The 19,752-nt window shown below is 35.1% G+C and overlaps 1 protein-coding gene across 2 annotated transcripts in view; it reads left to right on the forward strand.

Annotated features, from left to right (window-relative positions):
- LOC131938714 (ras-related protein Rab-26) overlaps positions 1 to 19,752 on the forward strand; it is a 57,612-nt gene that overhangs the window by 28,719 nt on the left and 9,141 nt on the right. For both annotated transcript variants that reach the window (XM_059296844.1, XM_059296845.1), the window contains 2 exons: positions 9,396 to 9,437; positions 13,414 to 13,480. In XM_059296844.1, the coding sequence (XP_059152827.1) occupies positions 9,396 to 9,437; positions 13,414 to 13,480 (109 nt within the window). The remainder of the gene's footprint in view (positions 1 to 9,395; positions 9,438 to 13,413; positions 13,481 to 19,752) is intronic.

Raw genomic sequence — 19,752 nt, forward strand, 5'->3', positions numbered from 1 at the left:
CTATACTAGGGGACAGCATGGTTGAACAGTAGAGTACGTAACTGCTCATCTGCAAGTCTTGGGACCCTGAGCCCACCCAACTCTAATTACCTCAGGCATATTTTGCAACGTTGAGTTAATGTAGCATCCCACTCCACCCCCCCCCCCCCCCCACGGTGATTACCTTAAACTATGCTCAGATAGAATACTAACGGTTTTTATCTATAGTCGGTTTATAAATACAGCTTGGTGTAGCATGTTTTCTCTATCATTAGCAGGTTAACGTCCTGGTGTCACACCCCCCCCCCCCTCTACCCTTGTCGGGATTTGTCAAATTTGCTTTTAAAAGACTATTTAACACTTTAATTAATCACTTAATTAAGTGGAATTACCATTTTTCTGTATATATATATTGCTATTTTTTGCCTTGGTGTCGCCCCCTAAGTGGTGTCACCCGGTGCCGCCCCCTAAGTGGTGTCACCCGGTGCGGTCCGCCCCCCCCCCCCCCGCTACGCCTCTGCGGCTAACTAATTTAAAAAAAAAGCATTATTTTGATAATGAATCTTTTAAAGATCAGTGCCTACGCACACCTCAGCTAGAAGTGCCGTTTAACTTACATTTCAATATTTAAAAAAAGAATCAAATGCTTATGAGGAGAAACATGTTCTTTTGTAACTTTTGATCTCCGTATTATTTTTCTGGAACACGACACTAGTAGTATATTAGGTCCCTTTTGGGTATTATGGGTGAGCAGGAGCAGGATGCGGATGCGGAACAAAGGATATATAGGAAAATACTCACCCAGCCTGGCGCAATGACATATAGCAAAATACTCACCCACCAGGCGCAGCCTGGCGCAATAACATATAGTAAAATACTCACCCACCCTAGGGTGGGGGATGCGGATGCGGAGTAGGTCAGTAGTTCACCACCGGTGACCTTGTGACGTAATCAGTGACCTAGTTACGTAATTTTAATGAGATTTTAATTAGTTGAATTTAATTTTTAAATTTTAATTTATTTTTTATTAACGAGTTACGTAATTTGATTATTTGATTGATTATTTTTTAATTTTAATTTATTATTTGATTTTAACTTTTTAAATTTTTAAATTTTAAATTTTAAATTTATTTTGTAATTTTTTAAATTATTATTATTTTTTTATTTTTAAATTTTATTTTTTAATTGTTGTTTGTATTTTGTTTGTTTATTTTTAATTTTTTAAATTTTTAAATTTTAATTTTAATTTATTTTGTTTTGTATTTTTTATTAACTAGTTACGTAATTTGATTTTAATTTTTAAAATTTTTAAAATTTTTTAAATTTGTAATTTTTATTAACTAGTTACGTAATTTGATTATTTGTTTGATTTAAATTGTTTAATTTGTTTGTTTACTTGTTGTTTATTTGTTTGAAATTCATTTTAATTAGTTTGATTTTAATTTTTATATTCTCCAACACAACGCTAACGTATACTTTGTGCCCCGACTTCCATTAGCCACAGCTGTTACTCATTAGCGACAGCTGTTACTTATCGATCTACTAGTGAGGTTTTCTCAGCGCTGCCCGTTTTTTAATGGGAATGTATTGATCGACTCGCCTCGACCCCGTGTAGCCATTAACCAAAAGGCGACAGCTTTGCATCAGTTGTGCAACAGCTGGTACCACACTTTCCACTAACAGTTAAACGTACAGTGTCATGGGTTTTTAAGTTTCTGGTACGAGTATGTTAAACGTATACACACACACACACACACACACACACACACACACACACACTAAATTAGAACAAAACTCTTCTTATATTTTATTTGTTTATTAACGTTTTTCCTATTCATCAAAGGCTTTTAAAATTTCATCCTGTAAACTTAATAGGCGCTCAAAGCAGACGCGACTCATACTAACACCAGAATTTGTAGGAAAATTAAGATCGGTCCCATCCATAAGCTCTCTAAGATTTAAAGTGTTTTTGCTCATGAATTGGCTAACAATCGCCAATTTAAATCCGATGTGATTCATCGTTCGTATTTCAGTCACTTTATTGTTACCTCTGGCCACAAGTATCCAATCTTCATTTGACATTTTGAAATAATCTTTTATAAGCACTTGCCTCGTTTTCGAAATTTCTAACACCGAATCAAGTTCAGCATACACAATAACTTGAATCGGGTCAGCTGTAACTTGTGAAAATTTAAGTTCAATAGAAACAGGTCCGGATTTAGCCAATTCAAATTGTTCTCCATCCAAAAGACTAGGGCTTAAATCAAAAGCAAACAGGGTATACCCGTTCTTAAAGTTTTTATAATCTATCCCATTCCCAACATCTTTTCCAACCATACCAAGAGAGAGAGGTTACTATTGAAAAACGCTCTAATGGCTTGTTTCTTATCAAAGTCCATGACCAGTGGTTTTTCCCGATAACGAGCGACCATCAACGCCTACATTTAAATACGTCAAGTGAAAATGTTGAAAATTGAAGGGGTTTTTCGTGTAACTGCCATTAAAGGCGGTAGAGGTGACTAGACCGATCACTAAACCGGTGGGTGTTTGACTCATATACAAATTGTCTTGGTTGTGACTTAACATACCTTTCGATATAGCAAAGGTTTTTATTACAACGCGTTTAAAAGGGTATTTTGCATTTGTTGTCGTTAAAGCCTTTTCATGTGCGATAGAAATGGCGGGGTTAAGTCTGGCTTTTCTAACCACCAATGTTGCGTACGTTATAACCGCTTTATATACCTTGTTTGGTTCTGCTGTCAAGAGAGTGAAACTGTCTTTTGCGGGTGTAAGTTTAATTTTAATGTCAACACCATTCAGCATATACCGATATTGAGCGAAAATATCAGAGTGTATACGTCCCATCATATCGATCTCATGACTTTCAGCAGCGGTGGTGCGGCGAATCCTATACCCTTCATTATTGTCATCTTTGAATTCCTCGAAATAACAGGCTAAGTCCCTCGCATAAAGAGCGGCCGATAGAGACCCATTCTTGGCCTCTTCCCCGTGATTTAACGTAGCCTCCAGATAGGCGCGATACGGATAGGTGTTCTCACTAGCAGTAATTAGCATATCGTTTAGAGAAATATCCACTTGTGAAAATAAACTGTGCAAAAAATAATTGACGGGTGCGACATCAACGTCAGGTGGTATTGAATCACCATTCGCTAAGGTCACTTTAGCGCGCACGTGTAAATAAGTATTAAACAAATCGAGATAGTCTTCACTGTTGCCAGAAATTGCAAATTCTATAGGTGCACCTTGTGCCAAGGATGCCAGGGGATGTATTTCAACAAATTGACCCTCCTCGACGGCAGTTTGTGTCGGGGGTGTACTAAATAAATCCAATCTAGAATGTAAGCACTCACATGAACTCGGGTGAATAAGAGCCATGGTTAAGCAAATATATCTGAATACTTGGGATGCTTCTTCTTAGCACACGCCTTCGAATGTTTGTGGCTTGGTCTGCGTGGTAGTTTTATCTCTTGTTCGAAGGGTTCACCGGGTGGTCTCGAGAGCCCACGCTTTCTTCTCAACCCGCTTCCTGATTGGTTTTGTCCCAGGTGATCAACAGCGCTTTGCAATAAACGATGTCCAGCTTCCTTGGCGTGTTCTTTGAACGATTCTCCAACGTCTCTTCCCGCTAATGCGTCGTTTGCAACTTGTAACCCAGTACTAACACCTTCTCTGAGTAAAGCCTTACCTCCCGTCTTTATCCAAGGGAGGACCATTCGACCTAGACCACTAAAGAAACTACCAATACCGTGTCCTCTCTGGTTTCGTCCACCGATAAAAACGGGCAAACCATCACCGTACTGGTTACAGTAAAAATCTTCGTACAATTTAGGGTTTCGGTGTAAAAGTGTGTGTTTCACCATGGTGTGAGTTATTCCAGATCGAAATGTTTACGTGTTCTAAAATGGAGTGTCAACACGGACGTTCCACTTGTGAATGAGAGCGTTTGTCCCAAATCTTCGCATAAAAGTATTTCCACAGTGTCGAATGAAAATCGGTTCAGGGGGATGTAGTGGAGTTTGTCGTAAATACGAAAAACGGAACTTGGTTTCTTCTCAACGATCGGTACGGTTTGAAGCAAAGGGACCATGACATCACCAACCGGTCTCGTTTTTACGAGGTCACAATAGACGAATACTGTTTTTACTTCGTCTTCAGCGAGATGTTTCTCTCTAACTCTATCAGGAACATGCAAATAGCCTGTCAACCTGTCACGGACGGTACTTTCTATTCCCGCCGCAATTACTTTTACGACAACTTTCTTAAATCCCTTGTTACAGTTTGAAGTTATAACTTCCACTTTTCCTTCATCTACCTCTCTTTTTACTAGTTTTTTTATAGCGTTAACAAGCGAGTCTATGTAATTATATTTGGTCTGTCGTAATCCCTGTAGAAAAAGGTTAACGTCTTCACCTTCTGTACTGGAATGATACTGGAGCCAAATTTGATGTTCTCTAAGCATACAAAACGCGTTCGGCATTTGAATCTCGGCCAGACCAACTGCGTAGTGTAAACTCACATCGATAGTCTGTGGTAATTTAACGAAAAAATGCCCAGCCTCATTGTCTGGAAATACATTTGGTGATGTATTGCTAGGCAGGGTCACATAAAAACTCATTGTAAAATGTTGGTCCTTGCAATGGTTGGGTTAGGTAAAATATAGCCGAGACAGCTGGATAACAACACGACCCAAAGTTTTCCCTCTTTGTCGTCGACCGTGCCACGCGTCAGATTAAATAGTGAAAAAGCAATGACGACAAATATAACCAACATTTGAGAGATGAAAACGATTTCCGGGCGTGTCCTTAGTCTACCGAACCAACTCGAAATGGTCGAACCGATAGAAGACGTGGTGGATCTAGGTCTCACCTCGATCCCACCGAACGGTCTGAGCGTTTCTTCCACCACGGGCTCATCCAGATTTAGGCTTTTTACTGTTTCCTCCATCGTTAGTCTTTATATTTCGAAATGTCTCTAGCTGAAATCCAACTGTTGAATGAAGGGTTATAACCAAACCACTTGACTAAATACTCTTTACCACCGACACCCTTTCTTTCTTGTATAATTTGTTCGATGCGATACACTTTTTTGTCCCCTACTTTCTGAAGCTCCTCTTTGTAAAACGAACCTTTCACTTCTTCACCTGAATCATCTTTCAAGACGTACGTTACGGGCGTTGTTGTGTTAACTCGGCTCACCGTAAACAGTTCTTCCGTCCACGAAGGGGTATAACCCTTTTTAAACGTATTTCGGCTTTGGGCGATCCGTACACGATCACCTTCGTTAAATACTTTTCGATAAGTATTGTCCCCTGGCTCGTATAAAGTATTCCAGACCCTTTCTTGATTAGTCAAATTAACATTCACAGGGGCCATACGAATACTCCTATGGTACGAGTGGTTATAGTTGGTGATCAAGTCGTCTACGGCATCAATGTAACGAAGACGATTTGTTTTTGTAAAGTACCGCCACATTTTTTCTTTTAATGTTCGATTGAATCTCTCAACTATAGCCGCCTTAATATCTTCATTCTCAGTGGTAAAGAAATGAACGCCTGCGTCGTTAAGAAATTTTAAAAATGTCTTGTTGACAAATTCACTACCTTTGTCTGTTTGAAAATTTATAGGTTTTCTAGTAGTAAATATTTTACGTACGGCCTCCACTAGAGCCTTACCCGTTTTTTTCTTTATCGGAATCGCCCAGGCGAATTTGCTAAACACATCGATGCAGGTCACTAGGTAAGAAGCACCACCATTGTGCTTTCGTAACATGCGCATATCTATGAGATCCGCTTGAAACTGGTGATTTATCCCACCGGTGATGGTGGCGCGCCTTTGAAAGCGTCGCCGAAGAGGTTTATGTAACGTGTAGGTATTCTTTAATTTAGGTATTCTTTAATTTTCATAGTTCCAATTTCAGGGTGCTTAAACACGCCGCCGTAGGCACCTGGTCTACTAGGATCATAGTAATGTCTTTTTAGTGTTTGATTTTTTCCCACGCGTCCCATTTGGTAGTGCTTGTTTTAGTTTTCTTACTTCTGGTACGTATCGAGGGTGGTGTTTTTTTCTACGTGTGTCTTCTTTTTCTTCGAGGGGCGAATATTAGAGTCAGGCGAGCCGGATTTCGTTTAAGTTTCAGATTATGTTATGTCTATCGTTTCTTTTTTAGGTTCCGTTATGTTTTCTAGTGGTTTTTCAACCTCGGTCGTTGGGGTATTCACGGTGGGTGGTTTCACCTCGACTAATCCTAGGGACTTGTTTCTATAATCGCTAAGTCGCGTCGTGTAGAGCTGTAGTGTCTTTTGATATTGTCTCACTTTGTCGTGTGGTGACAAATCTTCCCTATTTAAGATATGTTCCATTTGCATATCCAAAAGGCGTAGACTATCGTTGAGTGTGTCGGGTGGTACATAGGTTTTTTGTTGCATAGACTCTAATATACGAGGATCCATTAAAAGCATTTTCCTGGCCATCTTTAAAATCCCAAGACACCTTTAAGCACACCGAGGACTGGTCCGAGTAAAGCACCTAGGAAACCGCCGGTCTGCAAAATTTGCTTTCGTCTTTTGACGGTCAATTTCTTTTTGGTAAGTTGTCTCAAGTTCACTTTGTGACGACGCAAACGCCTCTTCTGACCCGGCGTGAGTGGAACGTTGCCTTTTAAGACATTGTGACAGCACTCGCATAACGTTTTTACGAGTTGTGGCGAAGCATTTTCGACAACGGCTTTCACGGCGGGTGGTTTGGCCCGAGCCAAAAACCTTAACATCTCGCTTTGTCGTTTTACCGACTCAGACATGGTTGCTTTTATTTCGGGACGTAAACAACTTGCTGCTCGTAAGAAAATATACTACTGCGTAATCTCAGATTATCCGGTGTTTCCTGTCGAAGGCCGATCAACAAATAACCATGAGGGGCCGATGTTGCGTCCTTAAAGCTATCCTGGACATACGAAACACGACCGGGGTACATTTGTTTTGCTAAATTTATAATTGGTGAACCGTCTCTAGGGTTCTTGAACAATACGATGTAATGCGAATTGAGACTGATGGTTCTTTGTTCTTTATTTTTCCCGAATAGGTTTTGGACAATATACATGACACTAACATTACGATGGTGACTCCCTTTCGTAAACAATTTTGTAATTCGCTCATCTGTTTCCGCCATCAAATCATCGATGACGACTAGACGTCGACGTTTTCCATCCCCCATTGATCCATTTTGTAAGTCAGGAAGACCTTCCACAAACTGAACGTTCTTCGTGGTATCAAACAAAGGCTGCCACTCCCCGTAACAGTAATAAATTTCCTCCGGTGCAGGATCCATCATCTCTGACACCTGGGATAAAAAAGTTTTGACAAATACTGTTTTACCACTCCCAGTTGGCCCCGCGATCAGAGCGGTAAAGGGATGTTTCCATCTCGGATCCATCGTTTTAAATGGTTGATTTTGCTTCCAGTCAAAAATCTTATATAGGATACCGAGTTACATAATTTACAGGTACAAGTAACAAAACAATAACACATACTTGTCTTTTAATATAAAAGTAAGAAAGTGAGTTTCTGTGATTGTGTGTGTGTGTATACGTTTAACATACTCGTACCAGAAACTTAAAAACCCATGACACTGTACGTTTAACTGTTAGTGGAAAGTGTGGTACCAGCTGTTGCACAACTGATGCACAGCTGTCGCCTGTTGGTTAATGGCTACACGGGGTCGAGGCGAGTCGATCAATACATTCCCATTAAAAAACGGACAGCGCTGAGAAAACCTCACTAGTAGATCGATAAGTAACAGCTGTCGCTAATGAGTAACAGCTGTGGCTAATGGAAGTCGGGGCACAAAGTATACGTTAGCGTTGTGTTGGAGAATATAAAAATTAAAATCAAACTAATTAAAATGAATTTCAAACAAATAAACAACAAGTAAACAAACAAATTAAACAATTTAAATCAAACAAATAATCAAATTACGTAACTAGTTAAAAAAAATTACAAATTTAAAATTTAAAAATTTAAAAAAATTTTAAAAATTTTAAAAATTAAAATTAAATTACGTAACTAGTTAATAAAAAATACAAAACAAAATAAATTAAAATTAAAATTTAAAAATTTAAAAAATTAAAAATAAACAAACAAAATACGAACAACAATTAAAAGAAAAATTTAAAAATAAAAAACAAAAATAATTTAAAAAATTACAAAATAAATTTAAAATTTAAAATTTAAAATTTAAAAATTTAAAAAGTCAAAATCAAATAATAAATTAAAATTAAAAAATAATCAATCAAATAATCAAATTACGTAACTCGTTAATAAAAATTAATTAAAATTTAAAAATTAAATTCAACTAATTAAAATCTCATTAAAATAACGTAATTAGGTCACTGATTACGTCACAAGGTCACCGGTGGTGACCTACTGACCTACTCCGCATCCGCATCCCCCACCCTAGGGTGGGTGAGTATTTCACTATATGTTATTGCGCCAGGCTGCGCCACCTGCTCACCCACCCTCACCCAGGTGGGTGAGTATTTTACTATATGTCGATGTACCTCCACCTCCCCCAGGGAGTATTTTACTATATGTTATTGCGCCGGGCTGCGGCAGGCTGCGCCTGGTGGGTGAGTATTTTGCTATATGTCATTGCGCCAGGCTGGGTGAGTATTTTCCTATATATCCTTTATTCCGCATCCGCATCCTGCTCCTGCTCACCCATAATACCCAAAAGGGACCTAATATACTACTGACACTGCTTTTATTTGGTTAATATTTTGGGGTAGCTGTCTACAATTTCTTGAGTGTTGTCGATGACTTATACAAAAATGGTATCGTCTTATAGAAAGATATTGTCCCTAACGGTCAATTATCACTTACTATTTGAAATTATAGACCGATATTTTTCCTTGTGTTCTATTAGAACTCTCTGTGCTGGTGCTAACTTTAATTTGCCTGCTGTATTTTTGTCACAAAATATTACTATGTTTATATCGGAAAATACAGTCCCAGGTCAGTTATACCGTATTTTCGGGGTTTTCCTTAAGGTAACGCCATATTTTATACCTCAGGTTTTGTTCTAAGACCTCATGAATTATCATTGGGTTTTGAATGTTGTTTAAAATTTGTAGATCTAGTTTATATTAAGGTCCATTTAAGGTGCCTTTTACTTTCACGGCGTCGAGAAGGTACTGGTCATGCGCAGTCAGGTTTCACCCACCCGTCGTAATCTTTATGGTCGATGGTTTATTCAGGGTTTTTTTTCGAAGCGCCAGCAGCACTAGAAAGTGCCCTAACCAGCAGTTCTGATAGTAACTTATATTTATAAGATTTTCATATAAATTAACTTTTATTAATTTTATAGTTGATTTAACTAAGTTAAGTTTTCAAACATTTGTTTCAGAACAAAATAGTTGAAATAGATGGTGCCAAAGTGAAACTGCAGGTAAGGATTATTGCCTTGTCAGCAATAGAAAGTCGGGAATAAATATTATGTAATTATAAATCAAAACACATACTTCGCTAAGACACTGGTTCCCAAAATGTAGTGCATTAAGGGTCACGAGGTATTTTCTAAGGGGTCGCCAAACATAAACAGGAAACAATGAAATCGTTTTTGCAAAATTGAATAGCAATTGAATAGAGAAGCCAAACCCCTTATTGTTCTCATTCATGACTTTACTAACCCTTAGAAACACAAAAAGTCGCTTAGAGTTGGATACATATCCTTTACAAAACGGATTCAGTAGCATATATGGCTCATAACAAGTTGATACGTAATAGTATTACCTAATTATGTTGGGATCATTTCTAACACTAAATGTTTCTATGACCTCGGTAAATAAAGGTGGTCAACATTATGCCCAGTGCTTTTACTTTCCTTCACGAGGGTGAACTCAGAAACGTCACCTGCATTCAACTCTGGATCCTAAATCATGACTTTTGTGTTCCTAATCGTACGCTTTATCATCCAACCACGCCGACCCATTCTGTTGAAAGAACACTGCACAGAAAAACGGATTCTGATCACGAGTTTCTTTTTTTCTATACTGCAGTTCGCTGGTTGTCGAAAGGAAATTGGAATATTGTCATGAATTGATAATGTAATACGTTTTTTTTTTTTGGCCGTGCTAAGGGAACATTACATTTTAAAAACCGAAACTTCAAAGAAAAAAAAAACAATATCAAAAGACGAATGAGTGGGGTGGGAGAGGAAGTTGCCATGTTTGGAAAAAAACTGTACAACGTGGTTGTACTGTTAGATAATCTGCCTGTGAAGTAAAAGAAAATCTTAAAGCTTAATATCAATAACAAAAATAATGATGGCCTCTGACTCAAATTATCTGAAAAGTCCTTGCATATGACGAGACGGATCGTTCATTATGTATACTTCACCTTCGCGGTGTACAGGTCCACATTCAAAATGGCAATCTGTGCTGCGAAAGGTTGTGATACTCTAAGTGACAGATCTAAAGGAATTCCTTTATTTCGACTGACAAGGGTTATATTAAGCCGAGGTGATAGAGATCGGCCGTCAACAGAACGTAGACGCTGTAAATTTTAAGCCAATATTTATCGAAGAGGTATGAAAGAAAATGCGAATATGTTCTCGACACTTTGTTTTTGGTCGGAACTGTAAACATTAAACTTCATTTTAATTAACAAAAGACATCTTTTAATAAAACAAATATGCTCGGCCTTCACATTTACTAATAGCAATAGACCAAAGTCAAAAGTAGTAATAAAATGTAATTGGAATATTTAGTTAATATTTAGATTTAAAATGTAGCTCTAAATGTAATCATGTTGTAAATGAAATTAAATCTGGTGATTGGCTCCGCTAAGTAGACATAGAATAAAAAATCTACTCATTTAAATAAATTTAATTACAAAATTTAGATCTATATTACTTTCAAAATACACCAATAATAAATTTAAAAATTAGGCCCTGATAATATTTATTATTATTATCTCTAAGATCTAGAATCTAGGTCAAGATTCTAATCACTTTATTTAGCAAACGAAATTATCTGCTATTAAAATAGATTGTATGACTCGACTTAGATCTAGAATCTGCTACTTAGATTAAATTTTAAATGTTTATACTAGCAAGTAGTTGACGTTTTTGTTGTGGAAGGCTTTAATATAAATTACTTACAATTTACAGCAATCCATGTTACCTACAAAATAATGAAGTTTTATGATGGGTTAGAAACACACGGGGGCTGGGTACCAAGTATAATGGAAGTGAGAGATTTTGAGGGAGGGTAGTGGTACTGATTCCTCTTTGGTCTCCACCCTTCTGGACCATGATGGTCATAAATTACATAAAATACCATCTCTGCTGGGCTGAGATCTAAGAACAGCAATCCATGTTACCTACAAAGTGATGAAGTTTTATGGTGGGCTAGAAACAGGTGGGGCTGGGTATCATGTAGGTAAGACATTTTGAGGGGGAAGCATCAACATGTGTCTGTATACTTCCCTGCTGGACCATAAATTACATAACATGCTACTCAGATTGGCTGACATCTAAGAACAGCAATGGCTGTTACCTCAAAAGTAGATTAGCAATTTTATTGGGGCTTTTGTAGGGGTTAACTTGTCTCACGTTTGTACTTAACTAGAGAATTTAGAATTTATACTAACTAATCCAGATTTAAATAATCTATTACTGCATTTTATGTCAACAAGAAAATAAGGATCTTCAACTCCCAAATGTTTAAGTTTTTTTACGTATTATTCCTGTTCTGCTGGTGCGAGACTCTTAACACAATTATAATGAACACATGTATAGACACGCTCATCGCTGCGCTACAGCTGATTGTTTACTGGCGGTGTTCACCAACGTGGCGGCGGACCTAGGTATCACGTGATTTAGGTCACGTGTTTGCAAGGACTCTATACAAAAATGTTAATTCTACGGGATAAAAACTATTTTACTTATAATTGTTGACACTAAAAATATTTTCAAATATATTTGAAGTAACTCCCTAATGATTATACTATAGGATTTTAAAATTTAGTTCTACTTCATATCTAATTAATCTATTTATTGTCTGACATGTTCTTGTTTTTTTATATTCTCTTATTCTTGTCTAAATTCAAAGTATTTTTATCTTCAGGATTGTATTGTGTTTATTCTTTTTTAAAAATCATTTAACATGCTCATTATTTAAATGAACTATTTTTTGTTAATGTATATATGGTATGATTTATAATTGATTTTTTAGAAAAATCCCCATTTTTAATTAATAGAAGTAGAAGCCCCATGGTGGAGTTGATTTGTAATCAATCTTATAATTTTTATTATAATTTAAAATACGTTCATGTAACAGTTTGCATAGAATTTAAGATTACTTTAACATTAAATGGTTGTGAATTGTACATTTAAATAAACCGGGAGTGATCTCCCCTAAACTTTCTCGAATATTCTTATATAAAACAACAGGGGATGGGAACTCGGGATATAGTTATGATTTTTAATCCATTTTAAATACTTAAACTTTTTAAAATAAAATAGAATCTCATAGAAAAAAGTATTGCGCACCAAGCGAACGCCGAATAAAGATGTTCATAATGGTGCGCAATATTATTAGTACTTTATAAATTTAGATGCGTTTTTGAGAAATCGGAAATAGCGTAAATTAGTACTTCCCGTCAATGGAAATTACTCAAAATTTGACAGAACGAAGAAAATTAGATCTTTTACTTACATGTGAAATTTCATTTATCTATCTGAAATAGTACTCAAGTTATAGGCTTTTGAAAAATTCAAAGTAGAAAAAGTACCACTTCCGGTTATCGGAAATCGCTCAAAAGTTGATACGGATCTACGATTTTGATAAAATACTTATATATAAAATTTCATCAACCTAGCTGTAACGGTACTCAAGTTATCGTGTTTACACACACACACACACAGACACACACACAGACATACGGACAAGATTGCAAAATTATGTTTTTCCGTATCAGTGAGATGTAAAACGTCGAGATTTGTAAAAATCTCGATTTTTTTTTGCACGATTACAAGACTTTCTCTATACTGCGTATATACGAGAAAGTAAAAATCAGAATGATCTCTTAGACATTGAAAATATTAGGTTACTTGAGCAATCTTATTGCTAATGTTAGACTTGTTATATGATAAATCAGATAAATCATACTGGTTCTGTGATTTAATCCGATTCCAAAATTACCCTTTCGAACTTGACGGCCCATGGGGAAACTGAAGTCCACCTATTTCTTTGTCCTCGGCATATGTAGGGATATTGTGATTAGTCAGATTAGTCACCTGTAAATCAGACATAAAATAATTCTTCCGTATTGTTAACATGGTTATTTTGATAATAATATGTGCTAAATAATAAATATAATTTTATTATGAGTTTTCAATTAAACCGAACATTTTATTTTAGATTTGGGATACTGCTGGACAAGAAAGATTTAGAAGCATTACTCGAGCATACTATCGAGATGCAAATGGTTTGTATCTTCATTGAACAAAACACATTAACTGCTATTTATACTAACTGGACTATTTTATGAACTGGTGCATGTATTTCTGATATTAAAAAAACACATTTTAAACCATTAAAATGGAAATGGGTGTATACTCACGAGATACAGTGAGGGTCATTGAGTGTTACTTAAAATACTATATAATGATTGCATTATCAAACTTAACCGTATTTGATAAAAATATAATCCAACGGGAAAAGAAGTGTAAATTTGTTTGGTTGTTTTTCTTAAATTTATTTTTTCAAATTATATTTAATATGAGTTAGTATGTTAAAGTATGCAACATTTAACACTAAGTTCTTTGAAAACAGAAAGTTTTTCATCGATTCAGTTTTATTGGGCTGTTTTTTGCTGTCAAATAGCCGGACTACTCATGTATTTGTATTTTTTTTACTTCTTATATCAATTACCTAAATTATATTCTACTACAGTTAACCGTTTTTAGAAAATATATGTTAACTGCTGTAATAATTTAAGTTACGTTAGTACTATTCATAGTTACTCATAATTGAAATCTATAATTTTACTATATTTATAATGAAAACAGTTACCAGCCTAAAAAATATTTAAAAAGCTGTTTATTATTTTTGAGTCAATTTTAGTTGCTATTGTTAAGGCAGTTTAATCTGATTTTCTTGATTTAATAAATTAACAGGCTTTAATAAAATATATATTAAGAAAATAATTACTTATATTTGGTATGTCAAACGGTCAGGGAAAATGCGGTTTTCGCCCGCATCGCCCATATTATCTATAATTAAAAGGCTCGTAAAGTAATAAAAAAGTAAAAGTAAATTTTAAGCCCTTTAATCATGAATAATTATATGTTGATATTACACAATGGATCTATATCTCATTTATCGATTGAAAACTATCACCGAATAGATTTTTCAACGACAGTTTCGCAACGGATTTTTACCCAATCCAGATTCAACTCCCCGGCCTTTTTGGGTCATTTGGAGTATTTCTTAACAAATAACTGAAAAATTTTCAGAATTGAATAATCCTTATTGGGATACTAAACAAAAATATTGCATAAAAGATTAAATATTTTAAACGTAAAAAAAAAGAACAAAAAAAAAAAACCCAAACAAAATACGAAACAATCGGCAATTACTTGATCTAAGTGATTTTGACACCGTATAAAAGTTGTATTGGCATTTTCAGTTTGACCCTCCTTCCTTTTTTTCTGTTAAAACACGAAAATTGAATATAATTTCTATGCATGGCGTAAAAAGGCCGAGCTTTACAAAGCGATCACTAATAGTAAATCCAGGGGCCGGTCAAAGAAAATGGCAGCTATCTTCGTTAACAACACGCCACCAAGCTTTTCTATATAGACGTTGGCAGGTTTTACAAGCTTAATAGTTTAGTAAAAGTAAAAGAAATAAAAATGTGTAGTTACATAATACACGTTTGTCAGTCAAGTTTGTATTGTTTATTTCTTTAGTATATATTATTAAAGCTATATTACCGTTCAATGATTATACTTACATGTCATTTCTCAGCTTTGTCCCGTAAGCTAAAGCCCTTCACTTTGTAGTGGTCTATTTTTTTTTTTTTAATTTGGTTAGTTGTTTTTTAGTTCAAATGTTTTTCTTTTCTGAACGAAGGTACTTATATAATCAATTAAATTTCATTTTTATAATATTTTTAGAATTGTAAAATACTTTTATCTAGTAAATGTGAAAGATCACGTGATCATAATTTTTGTCGACACTGTTATCGGTAGGTCTACAAGCCTATAGGTAGAGTTTAGAGTAGAAAAATTCGCCAAGTTCATGTATGGTTTTGTTTTTAGCGAAGATTTCGAAATAATTTAAATTACTATAAAATCTACGACCGTATGTGTTAGTGTGTTCTTAAATTCAATATATTTTGTGATAATTTCAACTTTAACAAAATGGCTCTTCTAACACGCACCTAGAATGGAGATGGGGGGGGGGGGGGGAGACGAAATGCGAAAAACTTATAACAAACACAGAAGAAAACAAGACAAACACAACGCAAACATAATCACAAACACAAAAGAAAACACAAACACAATAAAAACGCAAACGCAAAACAAAAAAAAACGAAAACACAAACACTAACCTAAACGCAAACAATAACGCATAACATAAACTCAACCTTAAGTGCAAACATAAACGCATGTCTATCCCGGGGCGCAAAATCCCACCCTGTCGGGGCGCCAGCGGAACCGTTTGATTAAAAATCTTATCTATAGTCTATTCCCTTCACTTTAAGGGGATATGCGCGTTTTTTTTTTCTTCTGTTTTTTACAATCGACTTTTGCGGACACGTGTGGACTGGAGGGGGGGGGGGGGGAAATTCGGGTCAATGTTGACGTCCTCATGTGGGATTTTACATTAAAATATTTACACCTAAAAAAAATTAAAATTAAAAAAAAATTAATTTAAAAAAACACGGCATATGGCATATCAATCGGTTGTTCTCGTGTTTAAAAACGTACAACAGCTCAATGGGTGAATAAATGTATCAAAGATGTAACTGTATACCGACAAAAAAAAAGAGAATTTTTTTTACAAGCGCGAAAGGGGGGGGGGGCATTGACAGCGGCAATTTTCTAAAACAGTTCACGTTATTTCAAAGTTCATCTTTAAAATTTTCAAAGATTGGAAACATAAGTTTAAAAAAAAATAGATCTAGACCTCCCTGATAGATCGTGCTACCAAATCGTTGTAGGCTACAACATTATTTTGTGTCAAAACCTAAGACGATGTATATCTAGATATTTTTGTCAAATAATAAACTCAAAATAGGCACGTTAAAATTATAAATTTAAATAACGGTGTACCTAGAAAGTGCTCGAGTGGTCAGGTGTGTAGGGCTGACGGAAAAAGATGGAAAGGTGGTTTGTTATGGAAACAAGTTTAGCGAGAAGTGACAGTAAGGTTCTGTTACAATAATATAACGTCACGTTGATTAGATGAATTTTACCCCAACCCATATATTCATTAATAGCTGCACATACACAAACGACATCAAATAGTTCTTTAATAAAAAAATATTTGATGACTGCCTGAAACATATGCTGACTACATTTAGGAAAAATAGTTCGTAAAATCGAGATATTGTAAAAATCTGATGACACATTTAGATTTCTCAAACCAAACTATATGTTTCTACGTTTATTCATTGCGATAGCTCGTATTCAATTTTTAATACAAATTTTTACGTACAAATAAGTACAAAAAATAGTAGGTGGTGCTAAATAAATAGGAAAAGTATAGCATGAAACTTAATATACAAAAGTAGTATTGTAAATAGTATAATGCTAAATGTATGTGGAAAGTTTCTGTCTTATATGACAAGGGTTCCAAGGCCTTAGCGATTTGAATGTTGAATTTTGAGTAAAAATGCAAAGAAGAGAAAACGTGAACAGAAGGATGGAGAAAGGCACTAGTGCGTTTCCTCTTATAGAAAACAGAAAAAGACCTCTTGTTATTTGTGTAAGCGCCATTTGACTAATAAAATACGTGTTGACATGTGTTATAAGTTTTAGACAGATTTTTCTATGTAAGCAGAAAATATGTATACAACAGGTAATGAATTAATGACTATTAAGTATTACATATCCTATTAATCGATTGTTATTCTTAGAACAACTATCAACAAACCAGATTAAGTTCTGTTTGTTTGCCGGTCTTTTCACTTTAATTCAGCCTATCACAGCATGATGTAACAAGATTATAAATTGGCCGTTGGTTGAATAGCGAGAAGGGGAAGAAGGGGATGGACTTGGTATATTCTTAAAACTGACAGACATTTCAGTAACGCACTTTTTCAGCTTAGTATAAAACGTACTAAACACTTTTTAGCAGTGTTCCAATGACAATCAACAGTACATTACTTGGCAAACTTTCAAATATTAACTTAAATGTTGTTGTATAATTTTAAAACAACAAATAAAAGAGTATTTGTATGCAAAAAAAAAATGAAACAAACTAAGACAGGCGATTGTTTTGTTTATCTAGAAGCAAGATGGCTACCTAGCCCACGTGCTTAGTTGCAACCTATCGTGAATTATTTTGATTTACTGTAGCCTACTCGATTGGTCAAGCGTATCAATGAATCTCTTCCCATTTATTATTTTTACGCCCATGCCCTTATATGGAGTTTGATATCAAATTTTACTTTGTAGAAAACAACGGTTATCCAATTTATTTTTAGAACAAAGAATAATATAATAATGTAAAACTAGAAAAAAAAAGTAGCATGGTTATCTATTTAGCCTACCTAGCTATATATATAAATAAGCAAGTGAATTTTAGTGTAGCCCTAATATATCGCGATAACTGTAGAACCAGTAGCGGAATAAGTGGGGGGTTAAGAGGGCTGCAGTAAGGGGCCCCAAATTTTAGGGTCCCCCAAATTTACTGCTTAATTGTTGGTTTCCAGATCGCATCAGATCGCGTTATGCGGTGGTAATAAAAATATAAAATAATACCATATGGGGTCTACACTGTGAATTAGTTCTCACTCGAAAGCATTCAGAAAATCAACATTATAGGCTAAAATTTGCAATCAAAGGAAAAATTCCTGACCGTGTTTATAGTGTTAAAGTTAAAATGACAAGCTTTTTTTTTTTACCAAACAAAGGCCACAAAAATATGAGTTGTTCCCCATGAGAAAAAACTTCAAAACGCCCCGCCAGTTATCAGCTGTCGTCGCTTTCTGCCCGGAAAATGTTGCAATATTCCCTAAAATATTATACATTTTATTTCTAGCACACAATTTGGCTGATCATACGAAAGTATGAGATTTGTTTTTCTCTCATGAACATATACGCTTGTCCCTTAGTCGAACATCAACGCCCACGCTCTACAGTGCAAACTCTAACTGTCATCGCTTCATGTCAAACAATGTTTATTTAACGTGAGCTCACCCTAAAATAATAAAAGTGTTTCTGATTGGTCTTGCTTAGCCTATAAAATAATCCAGTAAGTTGATTCTATATTACATAAGGCTAGCTTACTTTGTCAGATGTGCAAATATATAGTGGACTGATCACAGATATTGAAATAATATAAAGTGCCATTATTATTATAATCATATTGTGTATTCCATTGCATCTTGACAAGCAGCACTATAACTATAACATGTTTACAACAGTAGGCCTAGTTTAAAAAGGTATGGAGAGATGTTTTCAAATTTTGTTATCTGAATAGAATTTCCGTTTTGCTACGATTTTTAAAAGAGAAGTTAAAATCGAGCACGATTTTAAAAGTACTTTTGGTAATATCAGAGTTGTAACACATTTATCCTTAATTTATACTCCTCAAGTAACAGAAGTTGTAATTGAATATTATTCTTCTGTATGTTTCGACATTTATGCCTAATACTAACAATTTTATTTTCATTAAACAATTTTAAACACTCCTAGATCTACCTAAACGATTAGACGCCGCGTCACTAGACTAATTGAGCTTTTGTTAGTCAACGCGATATGGCGCTAGTATTTAAATATCGAGTACATATTCATGATTGTTCCGCGTAGAGTGGTTTGAGATATTCTTTGCTTTCTTTTATATTTTGTAGAAGAGCTTTTCTAAAAGTCGTTTTTCGTCTCATTTAATTGCATGTGCAAAATAGATCTAGTCCTTTCTTCAATTCCTGATCAATTTACATTAGTTTATTTTTCGCATGTTTATGCGTATATCCAAGCTTCAGTGGCCTAGATAATAATGATAGAGCTACCCAATACAAACGCTAAGCGTGTAAAAATATTTTGATAAATCCCCATCACTTGACTTTTTTTTTCTTATCTTGTAATACTAGCATATTTTCACTAGCGTTTGTTTACTTATTGTTTTTCATTTCACACACACACACGCACACACACACACACATTTATAATTATATAAGGGCCCCCAAAACTTTTTAAATCAGTGGCCCCGCTCAAGCTTAATCCGCCCCTGTGTAGAACCAACTATGTATAAATACATATTTGACTTTTTAATATATAAGTACACATGTTAATATATTCTAAATACATTTTCTTATAAATTCGCCACTGGTTCTAGCTATTAATAGCTATTTCGACAAAAAAGTATGTATAATTATGACCCTTGCAATGGTCCAGCCACGATTGGATTGTATATAACTAAGTAATGTGACAAAAAGACTAACTGTTCAGAGCTATGGTTATTCTGTATTTCCATATAGATCTAATCACATGTACTGTTGTTGTCATAATTTATTTATTGTAATTA

This window comes from Physella acuta, unplaced genomic scaffold (genome assembly GCF_028476545.2).
Source record: "Physella acuta isolate Inbredline_101_S28 unplaced genomic scaffold, ASM2847654v3 ptg000256l, whole genome shotgun sequence".
Taxonomy (NCBI): domain Eukaryota; kingdom Metazoa; phylum Mollusca; class Gastropoda; family Physidae; genus Physella; species Physella acuta.